Genomic DNA, 22,637 nt, shown 5'->3' with positions numbered 1-22,637 from the left:
GGCGGTGGCCCCATTGCGTCCTCAGCCAAATGGGCAGGGAGGGGGAGCAGGACAGGAGGCAGCGGCTCTGGCGGCAGCCACTGCAGCATCGTCGGGGTCCCCGTCGCCGCCCCTGGCCCGGCCGCCGCCCCCGCCGCATCCTCAGCCACTTCGCCGTCTTAAGAGGAGGGCGCTAAGGCCGGGTGCACCATGGGCAGCCACGCCGGCAATGGGGAGTGCCGACGAGGGGGGGTCCCGATCGCCGCCAGCCCCGCCGCCCTCGCATCCCAAGGTCTCCTCCTGCAGCAACGAGGGCAGCAGCGGCGGCTCCCTGAAAGTGCCCGAGGAAGGTGCCACCGATGGGGCCGAGGTGGGGCCGGGCGGCGGAGAGCCCGGCGAGCTTCATGCCTGAGTGCCGTCCGGCCCGGGCTGGGGAGACATGTGGCCGGTTCGGCTTCCCAGGGAGCGATGCTCCCGCTGGCCGCCGCACCAGCCATGACTGCCGCCCAGCACGGGGAGACATGTGGCTGGCTCGGCGGCCCAGGGAGCGGCCCAGGAAGCGATGCCCCAGCCGAGACTGGAACAAGTAAGCCGGGGGGGGCGCACCACCTGCCCCGCAGCCACTTCGCGGCAGTGCTCCATGAACTCAGAGCCCCCTCCCTCCCCCCGGCACTGACCCTCTGTCTCCGGCTCTGCTGCTGCTTGGCGCCGGCTGGGCATCGGAAGGGATGCTCTCGGGGCCGCGGTTTGCGGGAAGGCTGGCCCGCTCAGCGGAGGCTCGGGCAGGCCACTCCCAGTGGGGATCTTGGGGCTTCCCCGCATGGCTCCCCAGCCACGTGCGCCTGGGATGGGGCCAGCCCGGGAAAGGGACTTCCTGGCCGCCCTTCTCCCAGGGGGCGGGGCACCCGGGCGCAGGGCCAATGAGGAGCCCTGCGAGGGGGCAAGTCCCATGAGAGAGAGAGAGAGAGAGAGAGAGAGAAGTGCAAGTGCCTCTGTCTCTGTCTCTCTCTCTCTCTCTCATGGGACTTGCCGGAGGGCCGTGGGAGGGCCGCATTTACATAGAGCAGGGAGGGCTGTTCGAGGGCCGGATTAAACCGGGCCGCGGGCCGCAAATGGCCCGCGGGCCAGACTTTGGACATGTCTGGCTTAGAGTGAACTCTTTAACTTTGGAGAAGTATGTGCAAAGGGGAAAAAGCTTATTCCAACTGATGTTAGTTATTCAAGGATCTTACTTTTCTTTAAATGTAAATTGTATTTTATTTCTCTTTAAATTTTTAAGATACAAAGTAAGAAGGTATGCAATAGGTAGAATGCTTGACAAACGTTTTAGGAAAATATACATTGTATAAAGGTCTATTAGTTAAGTTTACAGATAGTTCCTTTCTTAATAACAATAATTGGGACTGGCATTTGGATTAGTTTTTGTTAAACCTGTATTCCATCTTTTTCTTTGAAGCTTAAGGCAGTCTATATCCTACTTCATCCTCCAAGTTTTCTTCATAATTTTCCTCCCACAGCAATCTATTTCTGAAAAATGATTGAGCTGAGACTAGCCCAAACTAGTTGGGTGAGTTTCCATGGTAGTGTATTGGTTCTCTTGAACACAGTAACTGTAAGTCCAATGAATTGTACTTGCTTATTTATTTATTTACTTATTAAAAATTTTTGCTGCCCATCTCACCTCGGGCCAATTCTTATAAAAGAAACATCAAATTTGATATATGGAACAGAATGTTAAGAGAGCACTGACATTTATTTTTAAATTCTCACGAAGACATACTTCCAATAACTCTGGAAGACTCATTATTGTAAATTAATCATCTTGCTCTTTCTTCATTAAAATTAATGGCCAGCACAATTTTTTTAGAATAGAATAGAACTGGAAGGGACCTTGGAGGTCCTAGTCCAGCCCCCTGCTCAAGCAGGAGAACCATTATATATTTAGATATTTATGATATCTAAACTAGCTAGAGAGAGTAAGCTAATATAATGTCACATCATTCCTTTTTAAAAAGGGAAAACATTCCTTGGAATTGAAGAAAACCTTTCTAGATAGTTTTCAAGATAGTGCAAGAAAGACTACTTTGTATTTCAGAGAATAGCAATAATGTTTTTGCATTTATACAATCTTATTGCTATCAGTATAAGCGTATTGCATTTATAAAATTATCTTCCCTGTAAAATCATTTTCCTGGGTACCATGAGGTACTCAAGCTTAAATTTGTCTGCTATTTTGCCTTTGTTGTTTTATTCATACAGTTCCAATATTCCATAATTATTATATGAATCTGTTGGTTGTCTTAAATTTCAAGGACTTAAGCCTCTAAGTTATCCATAGGTCATGCATTTTGTGAATATAGTATCTCATATTTTCCCATTTTTCCAGTCAGTTGTTTTGGTGGAAATATATTCTTTTTACCTATACTGTACGTAACAGTAACTGCTGTACATAACAGACTGTGGCTCAGCCTGGTTAAATGGAAAAGAAAGAAAAGAGAAAGTGCACATTTCTAATATGTTTAATTTCACAATGCTTGTGGGTATACAATATTTTTTGTTGTTCCATTGTCTGTGCAGATATAGAGATTGTCTGGTTTGCCAACTCTAGAACACGCAACATATAATTGTCCATGTGAGAAGCAATCCGTGTCTAGCTCTAAACCGCACAATTCTAAAGATTGGCCCTGAGCTTTGTTGATGGTGATTGCAAACGCCAATCGAATTGGGAATTGCAGTCTCTTAAATTGAAATGGCATATCTGTTGGAATCATAGGAATGTGAGGAGGCGCTGTTTTTCAAAAAAAAGCATGTTTTTACCTGTCATAGGTGTGACATCTATATAATAGTAGGTATATAAAAACACGCGTATTCGAATGCAACGTGTCAAAATTTCAAAGCAATCGGTGAAGAACGTTCAGACATTTAAGATTTTGAACAAACGAACATTTACATTTTTATTTATATAGATAGATAGATACACACGCACACATATATATATACACACACACACTATATATATATATATAGCTTTACTTGATTGTTGTTTATGTCCAGAGTTGCTTTTTGCAACATGAGCAGCCATAAAGATTGGATAAATAAATAAATACGTTGTACAAGATACTTCTACAGAAGAGTGGCAAAACTGAAAATTATCTAGATGTTATGATTTATGGTTATCCATTTTCTCCCCTACCAATATTTTTCACCCATTTTGTTAGACTCTTCAGTGTTTCATTGCTTTCCTTTACAGGGACACAGCAGGACAAGAGCGATTCCACACCATCACCACCTCCTACTACAGAGGTGCCATGGGAATCATGCTAGTGTATGATATCACCAATGCCAAAAGCTTTGAAAACATCAGCAAATGGCTTAGAAACATAGATGAGGTAAGCAGTTTAGTGCGGGTTAGTGCAAAAATAATGCTTGCAAAGAGATTAACTAAATACCTTTTGATTCTTGACTTTTCATCTTTTTGAAAAAAATGTGTTCAATGGATGTCTGCTTATTACGGAAGAATTGGAAATAGTTTGACACTATATCTGATCCCAGGGGATTGAAATGCCATCTGCCTAAAATTTGAGCATTTATACAGAATGTGTCAGCATTCTTTTGCTGTTGTTGCTTTTTATAGACTTTAAATATATAAGAATTATATCATGTATTTAATGCATTTATATGCCATTTTGTGTCTCAGGATAACAAACTTTAAGATACTAAAACAGTAAACTCAAGAGGAAATGGGAGCAAGGGGATGTTGCCACAGAGTCAGGTATGGGGGGGGGGGGTTAAAGAAAGTAATCTTACAATCTATCACAGGCCAATTTTGGTTCTTAAAATATATTGGGCATAATAGTATCCCTTGAGGCAATCTTGCTTTTTGGAGTCAATAATCCAATTATTTTCCTCATAGCTAGTATTTATGTTACATATTAGTAATCTGCATATTTAAATTTGCAGCTTGGACTTTCAGAGATTTTGCATCATAAATCAAACATGATGGCCAAGACTTGAGCAATTACTGTCTTAAAGCAATGAGGGATAAAAGGGGAATGTTTTTGTAGACTAAGACTTAGTAATCACGATTAATAGCTTGTAACCATTAAAGAGGTGGCTGATAGGACTATCTTTTTGAACTACGTTTTGGTAGGATAAATGTAGTTTATTTATAATAAACTGAGTAAACTATCTAGCCAAAATATAGTACATCTTTTAGCCTGATGTAGAAAGGCTGAGCGACAAAGAATTGAGGCCTTTGAACTATGGTGCTGGAGAAGACTCCTGCGAGTCCCTTGGACTGCAAGGTGTTCAAACCGGTCAGTCCTAGAAGAGATCAACCCCGACTGCTCTTTAGAAGGCCAGATCCTGAAGTTGAAACTCAAATACTTTGGCCACCTAATGAGAAGGAAGGACTCACTGGAGAAAGGCCTAATGCTGGGAAAGATTGAGGGCAATAGAAGAAGGGGACGACAGAGAATGAGATGGCTGGATGGAGTCACTGAAGCAGTAGGCCTGAGCTTAAATGGACTCCAGAAGATGGTAGAGGACAGGAAGACCTGGAGGAATGTTGTCAATGGGGTCGCGATGGATCGGACATGACTTCGCAATTAACAACAACAAGAAGATGCAGTTGAGATACAATATCCCATCCAGTCACCTCCAAACCACACTGCTACTTTAACTTAATTTTCAAGAATTGGTTTATATACCGTACATTCATATTTTGTGCTTTGATTATATGTAAGCATTACTATTGAACATAATTCTTCATACAATTTTCCCAGTTCATATTAATTTATTACATCATAGATTTCACCAATTCTAAATATGTTTTGGACCATACAGGATCAAAGTGAAATTGTCCCAATAAAAGAGTACAATCTGAAGCATATCGATCTTGGCAAAGTATTATATAACCTTGTGTTGCAGTTGGAGAATAACTTGAGTGTATATTATTATATTTTTTATAATTGAGCACCATTGTTTCCTGATTTTGATCTTTGGTAGACTTAATTACCTATTTTACTTAAATAACAACCACCCAAGCCCCAAAAATGAAAGGGAAGGGGGTTGTAAGTTTAACTCATGCCCTCTGAGCTTAACTTTCATAAGGTGGTTAATATAATGCTGTACAGAAATATAAAATATCATTCTTTGATTGCACCCTAGCATGCTAATGAAGATGTGGAGAGAATGCTTTTAGGAAACAAATGTGATATGGATGACAAAAGAGTGGTACCTAAAGGAAAAGGTGAACAGGTGCGTACCACATCAGCAATTTTCTGCATCGGTAGTGCAGATAATAGAGGAAATTCTTAGTTTCCTTTAGGCCAATGGTCGGCATTCTTTTGGTGGCTAAAAGATATATTTGGTGTGTTTAGTGAGGCGGAACCCTGCCAGATTAATGGGATCATATATGTTTTGATAAGGCTGGGAATAGAATTAATTGTAATGTGCTTATCTTAAAGTTAGCATTATCATTTTATGTATTTCCTGGTTTAAAAAAACTGGTTTTTTTTTAAGCAATCAATGGTCTGAATGTTTTAAAACTTCTAATTGATAAAAAAATGTCACAATGTGTAATACTTTGTAGTGCTGGTGTTAGAAATCTGCATTTATTGCTGGAGGGTTTCCCTCAGTTTAGAACGTTGGCTTGATTTTTAAAGTTCTTCTGTATAAAATTTTACAATTAACTGAGTAAAAGTCTATTTTCTCAGAGTTTCTGAGATCTTTATATTCCTGTGAGAACATAATCTATTATTTAACTAGAATTTTAAATTATGCATATATGAATTATGCTTTGTAAAATGATTTTTAAAACATATATACTTTGGGACAGACTTAGAAATTGTTCTGCTAATTTTGCAAATCTTCTTTTAATGTGTTTGGATTAGGATTTTTTTTAAGTGTCCTTTTTACAGTATGTTTGAGCAGGTTCACACTTCCTGATGTGTAGTATTTTCCAGAAGCATTTGTAACAAGCCTAATAGTGTTCTTTTCCCCTTTTGGCCTAGATTGCAAGGGAGCATGGTATTAGGTTTTTCGAAACTAGTGCAAAAGCAAATATAAACATTGAGAAGGCATTCCTCACGTTAGCAGAAGACATTCTTCGAAAGGTAACCGCAATCTTTAGCAGAAAATGGGGTGGCAGGAACATTAAATACTGAATATGGTTTGAGATCCTGACTTAATAGTAGTATCAGTCTTGCCCATAGCTATTATGCACACTAGAATATCATTGGTAAAACATGAAGAGCAAGGGCAACCATGTCTGCATTCTGCGAAGAGTTTGAGCCCATGACCCCAGAACAAGTGACCAAGTCGTTGGATCTATGAGTTTTTCCATCTACAAAACAGTTTGTGAACCCTTTGCAATTCTCAATGTTTCTGCATAAATAGGATCTGATTATTCCCACAGATCCTAAAACTAGATAAAGAGAGCCTAATTAAACAAATGAGTCAAAAACATACATGTTCATTTATTTATTAAGATGCAGACATTGTTTTTCATAAAAGCTTTCAGATAATGTGTTGGCCATCAGGGTTATAATAGACAGGGGTAGCTATATTAAAATTTATTTTATGTTATTTAACAAATTTATATAATTCCCCATCTCATGAATAGTGACTCTGGGAAGTGTACACATAGTGACAAAAAACTAAAATACATTTTAAAAAAACAAAGTCTAACATTGAAGGACTGTACATTTGATTGTACAGCCACTTTGTAGGTTCACCATGGGATGCCCTTCCAAGGTTGACAAAAGAATCAGGTTTTAAGGGCTTTCAAGAAGGCCAACAGAGATGGGGCTAACTCACCTCAGAAGGAATAATGTTCTCGATGGCAGTAGCGACAGCATCAAAGTCACATGTCTGGTGGAGCTCAGTAGACAGCACCCGTAGCATACCCACCCACCCTGTTAAAATATGTAAATGTAATTGGGAAGAGACAGTTCCTCAAATAATCTGGTATAATCTACATAAATAAATGGGAGACACTATTCCACCAATGTAGACTAACTTCAAAGTTGGGGTGATACAAACCAATCCAAAGAAATGGCATTTTCCTAAATCCCATAAAAATTAGGGTGTAGCTGAATAGTATAGAATAGAATAACAGAGTTGGAAGGGATCTTGGAGGTCTTCTAGTCCAACCCCCTGCTTAGGCAGGAAACCCTATACCATTTCAGACAAACAGTTGTCCAATCTCTTCTTAAAAACCTCCAGTGTTGGAACATTCACAACTTCTGGAGGGAAGTAGTAATTATTTCAGTAAAGTTATCTTTGTCTGAGTTTATGCAACTAAAAAGTTGAATTTTTGTTAATTTTTTTTGCTTGACTACTACAGGTAGTCCTCGACTTATGACCACAATTGAGCCCAAATTTTCTGTTGTTAAGTGAGATATTTGTTAAATGAGTTTTGCCCCATTTTATGACCTTTCTTGCCACAGTTGTTAAGTGAATCACTGCAGTTGATAAGTTAGTAACCCAGTTGTTAAATGAATCTGGCTTCCCGATTGACTTTGCTTGTCTCAAAAGGTTGCAAAAGGTGATCACTTGATTATGGGGATGCTACAAAGGTTGTAACTGTGAAAAATGATCATAAGTCACTTTTTTCAGTGTCACTGTAACTTCGAATGGTCACTAAACGAACTGTTGTAAGTCAAGGACTACCTGTACTAATTGTGTATTCAGCTTTGTTGCTCTGCTGAACAGTGAGTATGGCTCCTGTAATTGTGAAATTTGGCTTAACTCTTACATTGCTTCTTTATTGCAGACCCCTGTAAAAGAGCCCAACAGTGAAAATGTAGATATCAGCAGTGGAGGTGGTGTGACAGGCTGGAAGACCAAGTGCTGCTGAATGTGTTCCTCTCACCAAGCACCACCCATCACCCCTCCTCCTCTTCTTGCTGTGGAATAAACCACTTTGCCCATTTTTAACCTTAAATATTTTTCTCCTCATCTTAACATGGCTCCACTTTTTCCTTTGTTCTTCTGTTAGGGAGAGCTCACTGACTATAATTTTCTTGAAACAAACTGTATTAAAATCATGTCTGATGTTATTTTTAATGTACCAGCTGAACTCAATGCCACACTCTGGTTGTATTATAGCCCAGTCTTAACATTAAAATGTAGAGCGGCCATTTCAGTTCCAGTCTGCAAACTGTACAAGAATAAAACCTAGCATTAACAGTTTATTTTGTACAACAGTGGGGTTTTATTATGAACACTGTGCTTAGGTCACCATATTTGCATCAGCAAAAAAATCATTCGCCTTGAGTATGTAAATGGGGTTTATTTTGTCCTGTGCCTTATGTGGAAAGGAACTTTAGTTCTTCCCTTCCCCCTTTTTTTTTCTGTTCTGGTGGAAGCAAGACAGAAGATCAAATTCTACTGTGGTGACTTTACTGTGATCGATATAGAGGATTGAGGACAAAGGGGTTAAAGCAAGCTATTCCAATCTGCTTGATGTCTCTTTTCCTATTGGTTTAAATTCTGACCAGTTCCTGCTGCCATTTTTTTCTCTTTAGCAGTCTCTCCCCTCCCCCCCCCCTTTTTTTTGCCTGCATGCCGGTTTTATTTTTTTTATATATATAGCGTGAAGTGTTAAGAGATGGCAATACAATATGTTTGCCAAATTTAATTCGAAGTACAGATCAAAAATCTAGCTTTCTGAGGTAAAACGTGAAGTATCTACTAACCTTTGTCTAGCAGCTGTCAGACCAATTACTATTTCTCCCTTCCTTCCTGCATAGTTGTTGGGGTTTATGATATGGAAGAGTTAATTGCATGCACTAGTTTTTTTATGGAGGATGATGTGGCTGTCTTCAATCTTTGTGTATGACTATACCATGTGGTTCCCAAATCTACAGCCATTCATAAAGAATTTGGTTTTCTTTGCTGCTCCAGGCAGGTGACTCAGTAGCCTAGTCAATATTTAACATGGGGGTGGGGTGGGGGGTGGGGGGAGAAAGAGGGCAAGTAAGTTTGAATGATCACACCCCTAGAATGTTTTCCTTCTGTGTTAAGTTCTTCACAATAAAAAAATCCCTTGTTTACAACCCTGGGCAATTGTAACTTCTTTCAATTAATACTGAGGAACATTAAGCATAAATACCACTTTAAATTTTCTACTTAAGGAAGCAAGTGTGCTCTTCTTTTGGGGGCCCCACGGGAACGGAACTTGCTTTTCTGGTTTCCTGATTTGCCTCTCATTCTAGATGTCACTTAAGACACCTATATTGAAACAACAGAGAGGTGTTGTTCAGTTCTGAAAATACTGGGAACGGGTCAAGGGCTTGTAATCTTTTGAGGCTCACGTTGGATTTGGGTGCCTTGCTGAGTCATTCTTTTCACCACTTGGTGGCCTGTCTGTAAAAGGGTTTCCTGGCAAACTCTTCTCTCCCCCCCCCCCAATGTAGTCTCAGAGACAAGTTTGAGACTGAACCTTTTTGCACTTGTTTTTAGAAAATTTCCTCTACTAATTAAATCAGCTGATGAAACTGACTAATTTTAATAAAACGAAGGTGTTTGGAACGCTAGCCTTGATCTGGTTTCATAGTAACTTTCCTGTCTCCTTTCCCTTATGCTTGGGAATTGACTCCTATCCTGTTTGTTAATCAATCCCAGTTGAGTGGCTGTTAAAGTTAAAGGCAGAAACCAGGGACTTGAAGGGACAAATCAATGCAGTTGTTCCTCACATATTGATGTATTGATTAGTGTTGTAAATAGAAATTGTTACCTTTTTCAGATCTGCACTTTCTAACATTATCAAAAAAGGGAATATAGAGTGTGCATAATTTTTTGTATAATCTTTGTTTAAAATGTGTGCTTTTTATTTGCTTCCTTGGGCTTGGCCCTCCTGTATGAGTCTCTTTAAGAACCTTTGTAAAAGCTGTGTTCATTAAGCACCAGGTAGTTAATCAAAACAGTCCACTCTCTGGTACTACTAGATGAAAAATCATACTCTACTTAACAAGTTAAATAAACTGAAATATTTCTAGCTGGTCTATTTCTGTTTATATTAAAATGTGATTTGGTTTTTATTTTCTAAGTCCCATCATTTATATAATAGTGGGCAAAATAAAGGCATTGCTGGGTGTGCCTTTTTTTTTTTTTTTTTTGCTAAAGTGGCTAAAGAAAAAAACTGCTTTGCAATATCTGAAAAGGGTTTGTTTTAAATTTCATTGTTAAAAATACAAAGTCTGGCTCTCCTTTTGTTTACTCATGTCAGAAAGACTTCCTTGAGTCACATTTGACTTGAGATAGTTAACTGAATATGTACATGAAGTTTTCTTGGTAAGAGCATGAAAATAATTTGCTGTTCTCAGAGTTTGAGTCTAAATGTGGTAAAGGCACAGCATCTTATAATGACAATTGGTAACTAAAATAAAATACTTAACTTCGATCTCTTGTATTGTGGGAACTTGGTTGGGAGGATTAATTGAAAGTTAATCCTCCCGGCTTCTATAGTAGATACAAATCTAAGATGATTTTCCAGTGTAAATAGAAAGACTGGAGCAAATACGTTTGTTCTGCTCCTGATTTTCTGTTATGTGCAGTGGGAAAAGAGGCTGCTTTGCTTTCTCCACTTCATAAGTGATAAATCCAAAATTCCCCTCAATTTGCTCTATCAGCTGGTGTTAAGAGTGATGGGTAGCTATACCAGCCATTGCTAAGCATGTAATGAGAACAAGGTATGCAAAAGCTTCTTAGATGGGAAAGGACTGAGCGAAACTTGGAAATGGTGATAATAATGGATGCAAGGGGTATGGATAACAGGGAAAACAAGATTGAAGACTGAATAAAGTTCTGTTAAGATGGTCTCTAAACACAATACCCAAGGGAACATACATTAAACCTTTTGATATCTCCACACTTACTTGTACTGTAGTGCCTGCTTGGAGATCTCAACCATACCTGGCTCTAAGCACATTTTTTTTTTCTATTTCTAGTACTTCCACAGATAGTCTTCATACTAACCGGTAGCAGTTTTTAAAATGCTAATATATCCTTTCCAATAAGCACTGGATAAGCAGCTTTGTATCTGTTTATTGTAAAAATGTGGAAAATATCTTATACTACATCAGTTCATAAATAGTTGTATCCAGTGCTTTTTTTCTAAAAAAAAAAAAAAAAAAAGTGCTGGAACTCACACACGTCATACAACCTGCGTTGCCTACCCTACAAGGTACCATCCAAAAAAGGTGCCGGAACTCTGTTCTGGGCGTTCTATGAGAAAAAAAGCCCTGGTTGTATCCCAGTCATTGGTAGCAGCTCTCTGGATTCTCAAAAACAGTGAGAATGAGTCTGATCTTTCCGGTGACCTCCCTCAGTAATTTACTTGGAAGATTTCAACAGCTGGGATTTTCTATGTGCACAGCAGTAGCTTTCTTCTGCTACCTGTTGTTTTCTTCATCGGTGTCTCCAGGTTCATTCTCTGTAACGCATATTCTCAGGCATATTTGCTTGGTATTAACTAGCTTGGCCTTAAGCAGCATTACTGAGGGATATTCCTAAACATACCGGTAGCAGAATTCACTTTAACAGCAGAGGGTGCTGCTCTTCCATTTGAGAAGAGAGCAAGTGTCCCATTTTGCTTAAAGCTGATAGGGCTATTGATGAGGTTTGAATCCAGCCTTAAGGCCATGTGCTCTGCAGTTATACATCAGTCTCCTGATTAAAACTGTCTACAGATTTGCTATGAAAATTTTGTAATTCGATTCGCTACTTGCTTACAGGCAGTAGAAGATACTAAATACCCTTTTTAGCAGCTTGTTCCATTCTAAAAAAAATTAAATTTCCAAGAAATGCAGTTTATTCTAAATACATTATACAATCCTTTCAAAATTCAAAGGAGGAGGAAACTACAGTATTTAAAATAATATGGTTGACATAAAGCTACTATTTTGCTGTATAAATTCTAGTTCTTGCAATTGCTTAATTCATCAGATTTGTTTTAATTATTGTTAGTTTAGTCTAGTATAGGATTGGATTTACATACAAAGCCATACTATATGGGTTTCATATACTACACCCAGGGGTCCCAACCCCTGGTCTGTGGACCGGCAGTGGTCCATGGCATGCCAGAAATCGGGCTGTGCAAACAAGCAAAGCAGGCAGCACACAAACTACGCCCCCTTCCAGTCCATGGAAAAACCTCTTTAGGGAACCAGTCCCTGGTGCCCAAAAGTTGGGGGCTGCTGTACTACACCATCAAATCAAATAAACCACAAAATAGCTTAGTGCAATTCATGGACACGTTAGTTGTGGGGCTCTCTGCCTAGACCAGATTGGTCTTCACATTCTTATTTGTGACCTGTTTCCATTTTTATTCTTCACAACCCAATGGAATGTTGGAAACAAATTGCATAAAGGAATTAAAGACACTCTTCAGAAAACAACCAAATGGGACCAAATATAGTGTGGGAGGAGAAGCTGACAAAAGAAACAGCAGTTTAAAAATAGATGAGATGTCACTGAAGGCTGTTGAGAAAATGATTATTGAAATTCACCCAATGCAATTCTAGAAGACAGGCAGTTCTTCAGTGGCTTAGAATTTGCTGATTGTACCAAAAGCCCTTCTCCCTCTATTCAGGTAACCCAGAATGGATCTACTGTGATGAATTTGGTGAGGATTCCTGAAGCCATGTATCCTTGTTCCATGCTGCAATGCTATTTTAGAAGTCAGGAAAGCTACCTCTTAAAAGCATATTCCTGGAAGATTGGATCTCTCTCCCTCTCCTTTTCTCTCTTGCTCCTTCCTTCCATCTGTCTATCTGTCATGTTTTCATCAGTGCCAAGGACATTTGAAGTGGTTTTACTTTTCTAAGATCACATTGTATTTTAAATGGAATCAGATAATGGTGCTGCAGAAAATGGCTAGTGTAGTTTTCTATTTCTCCTGAGCAGTCAACACTTAAGGTGACTTTCCAGTGTAAATAGAGTTGACTGTTAAAGCCCTTTTTAAAAAAAAGTGCAAACTGTATAGAAAAAAAATGTTTCATAACAATAATTCCCAAATTGTTGAATGCATTAATGTCAAGCTGCTGATATACTGAGAAATAAGTTAATTTCAAAGAGGAACTTGTACCTGGATTCCCAGAGTGTGAATAAGGGTTCTTCATGATCATGTTTTTGAGTCAGCAGAAAAGTATATCAAAATAAATTGCACTATCCTACAGTTGTCTATGGAGATTCTCAGTCATCCAGGTCATGGAGAAAAAAGAAAGTCCAATTATCTCGTGAAAAAGGACCTTTGGGACTACCCTACAGTTGAGCGTTACTGCACCTTGGCAGCATGACTGCTCAATATTCCATTTAGATTCTTCCCATGCTCTTCAGACTCCCATCTGTAATTTTATGTCACAACTACAGACAATATTAGGTTAGTTCCATAGTGGTCTGGGGATAAGATAGAGACATTATGGAGTCCTGTCCCTTGAAACCAGTTAGTAAAATGTAATTATGCTTCAGCTAGAAGGACATGGGGATGATTCCCAAGATAATTTACTTCTTTTCCCTTATTTTTCTGCAATAATTACTATAATTAGTGGGATATTCCAATCCCTTATTCCATAATGTTAGTAATTTATCAATACCTAATTTAATAATTCTCTAAAAGTGTTTAAAAGACCTGTAGATTTAGAATAATCTAAAATATTTTCCAATAATCACAATTTAGGAATTTCAAACAATGTGCCAGGTTCAAACTGTATGTTAAAAGTTGCTTTACTGTAATTGAACATATTTCTATTCAGCTACTAATTAGTCCAAATTTTTGCAATAAATATGATTTAAAAGACTTGCAGGGAGTTGATTTAAAATGTATCACTTGTTCAACAATTCTGGGGAAAAATACTGCAATTGTCACTCACCTTACTCCAGGTTTCCCCTTCCAGCTGTTTCCTACTCTACGAGACGGGTTCTCATCTCCATTTCTTAGCCGAGGGAGTCAGTGTTGTCAGTGTTGTCCGAAGACATTTCTATGGTTATGTGATCAGCATGACAATACACTGAGGCACACAGAACATTGTTACATTCCCACCAAAGTGGTGCCTATTTGTCTACTTGCATTTGCATGCTTTCAAACTGCTAGTTGGGCAGGAACTGGGGAAGTAATGGGAGCTCACCCCATCATGCAGTGCTCAGGTCTTGAACTGGGCTGTCAGTTTTCAAGCTGACAAGCTCAGTGTCTTTAACCGCCCCTTCCACTTTATTCCAATGTCTTAATATTTCATGAAAATAAAAAAAGTAAACTTCTAACCCCAAACCTTCTGATTACGCCCGGTGGTGACGCAGTGGTTAGAATGCAGTACTGCGGGCTACTTCTGCTGGTTGCCAGCTGCCAGCAGTTTGGCAGTTCAATTCTCACCAGTTCGATCCTTCCAAGATTGGTAAAATGAGAACTCAGATTGTTGGGGGCAATATGCTGACTTGGTAAAACTGCTTAGAGAAGGCTGTAAAGCACTGTGAAGCGGTATATAAATCATAGCACAATGCCTGGTTGTTTGAAGGAGGAACTATCTTGCATTGTTTCTGTCCTGGTAAACTTAAGCTCTTGATTGAACAATGTGATTTAGGAAGGGGACTTAGAAAATTTGCTTCTGTCTTTTCCAGATTTCTATTATCTTTTATCTTTTATTTTTTATTGTTTTTAAAGTATAAGTCATCTACAGTTGTTTAAAGTTGAGCAGCCTCTAAATTATATAGATATGTATGTATATATCAATCTTGAATTTGTTTCAAAACATTTATTCTTCATTAAGTTCTGAGAATTTTTAATCTGACTTTAATCTGAAATATTTTAAAATATTTGCTTCTGTAATTAAATGTTCTGTGACAGAAATATTCTACTGCAAATTCCATAACATTTACAATTTTTGAAAACACCACAAAATGCAATTCTTTATAGAATTCATTTTGTATCCTATTGAAAATATATTGAACATTCTAACTGAATCTCAAATTAATGGAATTAATTACTTAGCAAATAGTTGTATTATACCCATACATTTTGGTTAAGAATATTATTACAAAAAACACATAATATCATCAGCATATATCTTCAACTTGCTTTTATGAAATCCTTGCTTGATCACAGAGCCTTCACATATCATTAATCCTTTCTAGAGACACCAGACTGGGCTGGCAACCTCATATTGATTCTTGGTCTACATAATGTTGGCTTTATCTTCTCCCAGGCCAAGTTTTCGCAGTCCACTGTTTGTGTAGCACAAAATACTAGACGAGCAGACTTATTTGAAGGGTGTGGTCAAAAAAGTCAAGAAGTTGGCCATTAATGGTGCAAGCCTTATAAAAAACAGAAGGGGCTTCAATCACATGACACCATCTTATTTTATTTTTTTTAACCATGGCCTTCAGACTCTTCAGTGAGGTAAAGTCTGAGCAGGGCAACCTGTTGTACTGCAGGTAACCCTAAGTTTGTTAAAATGGAAGGTCTGGCAACAGAATGTCACAAGATGTCCTGATGAAGATATTTTCCACCAGTAGCTTTCCTCTGTTTTCTCGCCCTTTCTTTCATCTTTAAAAGGTTGGTTGGCATTGCCTTCCTGGAGCAACTGGAAGCCCTCTAGAAGTTAGTAATCAGAGGAAGGGTCAATGGATTGACTTGACTGGTTTCCTGGCCCCAGTCAAGAGATGAGTCAAACCATGTTTGGTCACAAAACAGATCCATGTTAGATGGTAGTAAACAACAGGCTTGGGGCAACCTCCAGGCTGCCTGTGTTTGCAGGGACCATCTTGCAGATGGCCGACGGTACAGTCCTCCAGTAAGCCCCATACAATTCAGTAGGCCTACTCCGAAATAGGCTGCCCTCAGAGATTTGCTCGCGCGAGGAAAGCGTTCTTCTCAATCACTGCCGAGGTGAGCGGTTGATTTACTCTGGCCGGGTTGCCTCTGGGAGCCCTGGTGAATTCCGGCTTTAGCCGCCCGCTCCGAGGCAGAAGCGAGGCTGCTGCTGCTGCTGCTGCGGAGAAACCAGAGGGGCGTCGAGGAGAGAAAGAACTGAGGCTCGCCCGCTTCGGCCATTCAAGGGGCGCCTGCAAGGGGGATGCGAGCGCGTCCACGGCGGGCCCTCCAGTGGGCGGGTCTGGCCGGCCTCCAGCCGAGCGAGCCGGCAAGCCGTGAGAGGTATGTAGCCGCCGGAGCGAGCGCCACCTGGTCCCCCGCTGGCCGAGCTTCCCTACCCGCCGGGAGGAGCAGGCCTTGCTGGACGGGGCGGGCGGCGCTGCTCTTGCCCGGCGTGTAGCAGCGGTCGTCGGAAGAGGAGGAGGAGCAGCGGCCGGGCTTCGCTTGTTGCGGCTGCGGCTGCTTCTGAACGGCGCGAGCGAGAAGGTGGAGGGCGATGCTCCTGCGGCGGCGACGGGGCGGACGGCCAGCATGGAGCGATTGGCGGCAGCTCTGGGCCGCCTGGCGTGGAGCTCCGGCCCGCCGCTGCCGCTCGACCTTATCGTGGCCAAATGCCGCTTGCCCGCCCTCGTGCGCCCCGGCCCGGGTGGGTCTCTCGCTGGCTCGCTCGCTGCCCTTGCGGGGGTGCGGTGGGGAGGCGAAGGGGGCTGCCTGGTTTCTTTCGGTTGGGGATTGTTGCCGTGGCTGGAGAGAGATTTCCGTGTGTGTATGTGTGTGTGTGTGTGGGTTATTTATGTTGTCAGCAGGGCGGAGGGTGAGAGGCGCTGTCGGTAAAATCGGGAGGGAACCGGGGAAGCAAGTGGCCGAGCGAAACGGGTGGTGGTGGTGGAGGAGGAGGGACGTTCAACAAAAACTTTGCCGAGTTGCGTTAGATTCTTTATTCCCGGGAAGCTGATCTCTCAGAGGGCAGCGCGATCCCAAGGCAGATCCTCCGGCGCGAGCCTCATGGAAATGAAGGGACGGCTCTTGCACTGCTGCCGCGTGCGGTATTTCGACGGCGGGGCTGGTGCAGACGAACCGGCCCGCGGGCTTGCGGCGAATCTCCCCCGGCGTCCCGCTTCTTCTGTCTCGTTCAGGCATTGCGAGCGCAGTCCCGGTTCCTCCCTCCCGAAAGGGGAGTCCCGGGATTCCTGTCTGGGACTCCTGTTACCGATGAAGCGGGCTTTGCACGGACAATGTGGCGTGCCCATCTGGGGCGCGGGGGCGGCGCGGGGGGGGCAGAGGAAGCCTGGTACCAGGAAACCGCTGAGCGGTTAATTTACTTCTAACTGGAACTCTTGTTTGTTTTTTTTGTTTTAGCGGCCGGTTCTTCCCCCTCCCTTCCCGTAGGGGTTCATAGGTGATCTCTTGTACAGATGCAAAAATGCGCTGCAGGATCGGAGGGATGGTTTTAGGGCAGTTTTGCCCTCTCCCTTGCCCCACTTTTGTTCCCTCTGATTGCGAGGAAGGATTGCTTGCAGATCCCTGGGGAGGGAGAGAAGGGAGGGAGGGAGGGAGGGAAGGGTAGGGGGTGGCTGGCTGCCCGGCTTCGGGTTTTGTACAGCGTGAGAAGAATAGGGAGTTTGGGTATGAACGGTGTTTTGAATACTAATGAAGAGGGAAGCCTGCTTCCGTCCCCTCTTTCCCCCCCCCCATTTTTCTTGTGAATGGGCTACGTATACAATAGCCCCCTCCCCGCGTGACTCGGTTATCTGTATCAACCCATTTCAAACTCCTCAGTTGTATGAAAAGCCTAAGGAAGCGGCCCTGAGTTGTCAACCCTCTCTCCCCCCCCGCGCCGCCCCCCAATACCAAGAGGAAATGGAAAGCCGGCTGGTCTGTTCCTGGAGGGTTTGCTGTGGTTGCTCCGGGAATACAACCAAGTGCATTGGCTTAACCGCTGTAGCCACCAAACGTTTAGACTAGGATCAGGGGTAGGCAACCTTGGCTCTTTTACGACTCGTGGACTTCAACTCCCAGAATTCCTGAGCCAGCTTGGCTGGCTCAGGAATTCTGGGAGTTGAAGTCCACGAGTCGTAAAAGAGCCAAGGTTGCCTACCCCTGGACTAGGTGGACCCTTTACCTGATCCAGGAAAGCTCTTACATTTATGATGAGTGTGCAGTGGATTTATGGAACCTATTTAAGGAGATCAACTGAAGATCAATATACAGAACTTGATTAACTTTGATCTTGGTTAGGCTGCGTTTCCCCGTAGTTTGCTGTTTTGGTGTGCTGATTCCGAGTATTGTTCTAATCCAGACAGTGATCTAAATAACCACCTTGTAAGAACCCAGCAAAAAAGGTCCTTTGAGGAAGGCTGGAAAATGGTTTCTCTACTTTGAGATAGTTGTTCCACCTTAAAGTGTTTGATAAAGCAGGAGGAAATATGCAAACTCTGCGATTGGAGCACCCCACCAGAATAAGTTATTCAAAGGTGCTGTAGACTGCTTTTCCCATCTAGAGCAGTGGTTCTCAACCTGTGGGTCGGGACCCCATTTGGGGTCGATCGACCATTTCATGGGGGTCGCCAAGCAAGGCTGTCTGCCATTTTTTTTGTCCGCCATTTTTTTGTCCGCCATTTTTCCCCCTTTTCCAGCGGGTGCTTTACCTCCCTTGGGCTGGGCCAGCTGGTGGTCGGCCTGCTCCGTCTCTGCCACTTGCCAGCTACGCCTCGGCCGGCGCAGGGGGCGGAACCACGCATGTGCGGCGCTCCCGGGCAGGGAAAGTCCTCGACTTACGACTGGTTTAGTCCTCGACTTACGACCGGTTTAGTCCTCGACTTACGACCGGTTGGGGTCACGGCATTTAAAAGGTTGAGAACCACTGATCTAGAGGCTGGTTAACTCCATTAAAGGTAAAGATTTATCCAAGCCAGGGAGCTTCTCACATTCCCTGTAAGGACTTGATGCCTTGAGAATATATGAAAAAAGAATACCCAGTGCTGGTTTTTTTTTCTCATCACCAGGCAGAGTGATACTTCAGGTGACATGGCCAAACCTAGAGCTGGAGTATTTAGCCCCAGAGCAACGTTTTAGTGGGCCTCTTTCAAGTTAGATATACAAAGGTGATGGAGAAACAGCTCTGGGGAATAGTATGGTTAATTGACACCTGTTATTATCTTGCTGGTTTTTACTTCAATTTCCATCAACCCCAAATTGGCATGAGTAATGACAAGGATTCTCGGAAATATAATCCCAGAACGGCTTGAGGACACCAGGTTTCTTACTCCTGCTGTACTGTTTTAATATTTATTGTAGGGGAAAAAAAGGTGCTAGTTTATGGTGACAAAGCACGAGAAGGAATCTAGTATCACCTTTTCCAATTAACAATTTTTATTAGACATACATTTTGTAGGAGGATGTATGTTATTTCATCAGATGTGTAGAGTGGCTAGACTGATGTTGGATTTATATTGGGATGACAAGTGGGAAAGGGAGGGGAAGACAGGTTGATTATGTAATCTGATTATATATGAGATAGATTATAAGTATCTTTAAATCCTACATTAGTAAAGTCACTGTATGCAAGACAGAGTGGCTCTGGGGCTTTGGCCCCCCACATCCAGATTATATTTCATCTTTGACTCTGGATGGGGTGGCACTTCCCCAGACTGAGTTGGTGTGCAGCTGTGGCTGTGGAGGGGGAAGGCTTTGCACAGATTTGTCTAGTGTGCTAATTACACCCTTTCCGGAACCAGGAGGCCTTGCTCACAGTCACTCATGCCTTGGTCACTTCCCCTTTGGATTACAGCAATGCACTCTGTGTGCAGCTGCCCTCAAAGACTACCCAGAAACTTCAAGTGGTCCAGAACTCAGCAGGGCACACTGTGTTGCATGGCTCTAGGTTTACCCATGTAACACCTTTGTTGCATGAGCTGCACTGATTTCCAGTTTTTTTTCTTCAAAGTACAATTCAAGGTGCTGGTCATCACTTTTAAAGCCCTATGTGGCATAAGGCTGGGTTATCTGAGAGACAAACCCCCCCCCGTTTCCTAAGGACATTTACCTGCCCTAACAGGTTAGATAGCATGGACATGCTCCTTGTCCCTTTCTTTAAACATTGCAATTTTGGAAGCATGCCCTTTCTGTGGCAGCTACTGCCCTATGGAACACTCTTCCCCTTGAAGACTAGCAGCCTCCATGCTCCTACCCTCCTAGTAAAGTACTGAAGACCTGGCTTTCCCCCCAATTGCTGAGATAAGATGAGGTGACTGCATGTTGGAACCAGGGTTTTGTTTTCATGCATTTGGTTTAAATACTTTTAATATGGTTTTATGTTTTATTGTAATTTACAGTCAAGTTTATTAATAAGATGGGCATCTGTATAAATGTTTCAAACAAATAAGTAAAATCTGATGAAGTGAGGAGCAGCTTGTGAAAGCTTATTCCTCTTAATATAATTTGTTGGTTGGAAAAGGTTTGCAAGACTTCCTCTGGGGTTAACTTAGAATCTCAAGAATGATGTATTTGCTATATATTACCTCTTTTTCATTATATGCACTTTGGGGATGGAGGGGTAAGATAGATCAGCTCCAAGCTTGTTAGGGAAAACCTTTCAGTCTATTGGCCTCCCTTCCCTTGTCCAGCTGCCAGATCCTTGTGTGATTTGCATCTAAAGACTGGCTAAGGTGCCTTTTGTTTGAGAGCTTTGTCATTCCATTCCATCTCTCACCAGCCCCACCACCCGCCTATTGCTGGCTCTGAGCTCCAGCTTTGTTGAATGTGAAGAAAGAATTAGTGTAAATCTGTTGGGAGAAACTGGTGCCAGAATCCAAGTGGGCCAAGGAGGAAAGGAGATTGCAGAACAGGATCCTTTTTAAGTACCTGAAAAAAATAACCTAAATAAATGTCTAACACAGAAGCTTTTACTAGAATAACGAACAGTTCTTTATCTGCAGATATATATGGTTAGTTAACCAAATATATGACACAAATGTCATTCCCTCATCTTTTCCCCTTTTTAACCTATATAATGAGTGCAAAAGACCCCTTTCGATGCATTATGGTGTTTTTAAGTTTCTTAGTGACAAGAGACATAGAAAGAAAAGGAAAAGGAAAGTATGTGCTCCCTGTTACAAGGACTTTGGTATATACTGTTTAGGGATTATGGGAACTGAAATACAGCCCATGGAGATGGAGCAGTAGTATTTGAAAACAATAGATGAAAGCATAGAGTAGATAGGTAAGGTGGAGAGAGAGTTGTCCCATTAGGGACAGCAGGTATCATCCTTAGATGGGCAACATGTGATTATTTTGTGCACCTGATAAAGAAGGGCATTATATGCTATCATTTGTGCTCAATTTCTAAGGTGACACAAAACTCTCTTCTTTTCCCATGTTGTTTAACATCTATATGAAATTCCTGGTGAAGATATTGATCTGTTTATGGTAAGTTATCATGAATATGCTGTTGATATCCAGATAAATATATCTCTGCTTTGGATCAGGGAGGAGATATGAATTAGAAATGATTGGGATGACTCAGGTTGAAACTCAATTCCTGATAGGTGGAGTTCTGTTCATCCAGAAACCACCACTTTGTGGCTGGCCACTACACTGTCTGTGGATGGGGTTGTGCTCCCTCTAATGGAGCAGGTCTATGACTTGCAGGTTCTCCTGGACACACAGCTCTTGCTAGATCAGCTGATTGATTCTGTGGTCAGAGGAGCCTTTGCTCAGCTTCAGCCGATCTCCTAATTTTTTATTTATTTATTTGTATCTCACATTTATTATTTTTACAAATAACTCAAGGCGGTGAACATACTCAGCACATTTTCTTCTCCTATTTTCCGCACAACAACAACTCTGTGAGATGAGTTGGGCTGAGAGAGAGTGACTGGCTCAAGGTCACCCAGCCAACTTTCATGGCTAAGGCACGGTTAATTGCAGACCTGTTTAGAGTGATATTAACTTGTGTCCATGTCACCTTAGACTGGATTACTCAGGGTTGCCTTTGAAGACTATGTGGATATTTAAGTGGATAGAGAATACAGCAGCTCAGGGTTGCCTTTGAAGACTATGTGGATATTTAAGTGGATAGAGAATACAGCAGCTCTCAGGTAGGTAAAAGCTGCTTTAGCATTTTACACTCAAATTGCGGGTGCCTCGCTATCTCCCAATGTGTTCTAGACTATATAATTCCAGATGCTGATTTTGCCCTTCAGAGCTGTATATGCTTGAGTCCAGATTACCTACAGGACTCTCTGCTCCAAACAGACAGTAAGAACAGTATGAGAAGGCATGCTTTGGGTGTCCTGTCCAAGATATTAAGGACATGGGAACCTGGAAGATGGCTTTCATGATGGTGACCCTGTCCTGGAATATGCTACCCCTAGATGGCACTCAGACTTCTATTATTTTAGTGAAACAGTTAAAACTGGGGATTCAGTTGAGGGTTTGGGTCTTGAGATATCTGTGGTGGAAAGCTGTTTCCATTGTAATTTTGAACTTTAATGATAAATACTATATTAAAATATTGAGAGTTAATTTACTGTTGATAATTGTTTAGCTTGATGTGACCCATGATATCTTGAAGGAGGCAGGAAACAACCACTCACACGGGTGGACACACGCTGGATCTGATTTTTGTCTCGGGCCAGTGGCAAAATGATCTGGTATTAGGGGAGATAGTTATTGAGCCCTTGTCATGGTCAGATCATTTTCTCCTAAGGATGGACTTCCAGACCGCTCCCCCTCGCCGCAGGGAGACGGAACCGCCTAGATGGTTCCGTCCCAGGCGACTGATGGA

General features: G+C 42.0%; 2 protein-coding genes across 2 annotated transcripts in view; both read left to right on the top strand.

Moving 5' to 3' along the window:
* The window catches only part of RAB10 (RAB10, member RAS oncogene family), a 28,664-nt gene extending 20,489 nt beyond the window's left edge, over window positions 1-8,175 (top strand). Inside the window, exons 3-6 of the mRNA XM_015829822.1 lie at window positions 3,230-3,368; window positions 5,149-5,238; window positions 5,994-6,095; window positions 7,757-8,175. Coding sequence (XP_015685308.1) covers window positions 3,230-3,368; window positions 5,149-5,238; window positions 5,994-6,095; window positions 7,757-7,840 — 415 coding nt within the window. The 3' untranslated portion in view covers window positions 7,841-8,175. The remainder of the gene's footprint in view (window positions 1-3,229; window positions 3,369-5,148; window positions 5,239-5,993; window positions 6,096-7,756) is intronic.
* Window positions 8,176-16,381: 8,206 nt separating this feature from the next.
* The window catches only part of GAREM2 (GRB2 associated regulator of MAPK1 subtype 2), a 31,857-nt gene continuing 25,601 nt past the window's right edge, over window positions 16,382-22,637 (top strand). The window contains exon 1 of the mRNA XM_015829840.1: window positions 16,382-16,496. Within this exon, the coding sequence (XP_015685326.1) occupies window positions 16,382-16,496 (115 nt within the window). The remainder of the gene's footprint in view (window positions 16,497-22,637) is intronic.

Source organism: Protobothrops mucrosquamatus, unplaced genomic scaffold, assembly GCF_001527695.2.
Source record: "Protobothrops mucrosquamatus isolate PMUCROS unplaced genomic scaffold, P.Mucros_1.0 scaffold_236, whole genome shotgun sequence".
Lineage (NCBI taxonomy): Eukaryota > Metazoa > Chordata > Lepidosauria > Squamata > Viperidae > Protobothrops > Protobothrops mucrosquamatus.
The sequence above is the reverse complement of the archived record's forward strand: the minus strand, read 5'-3'. Positions and strand labels throughout refer to the sequence as shown.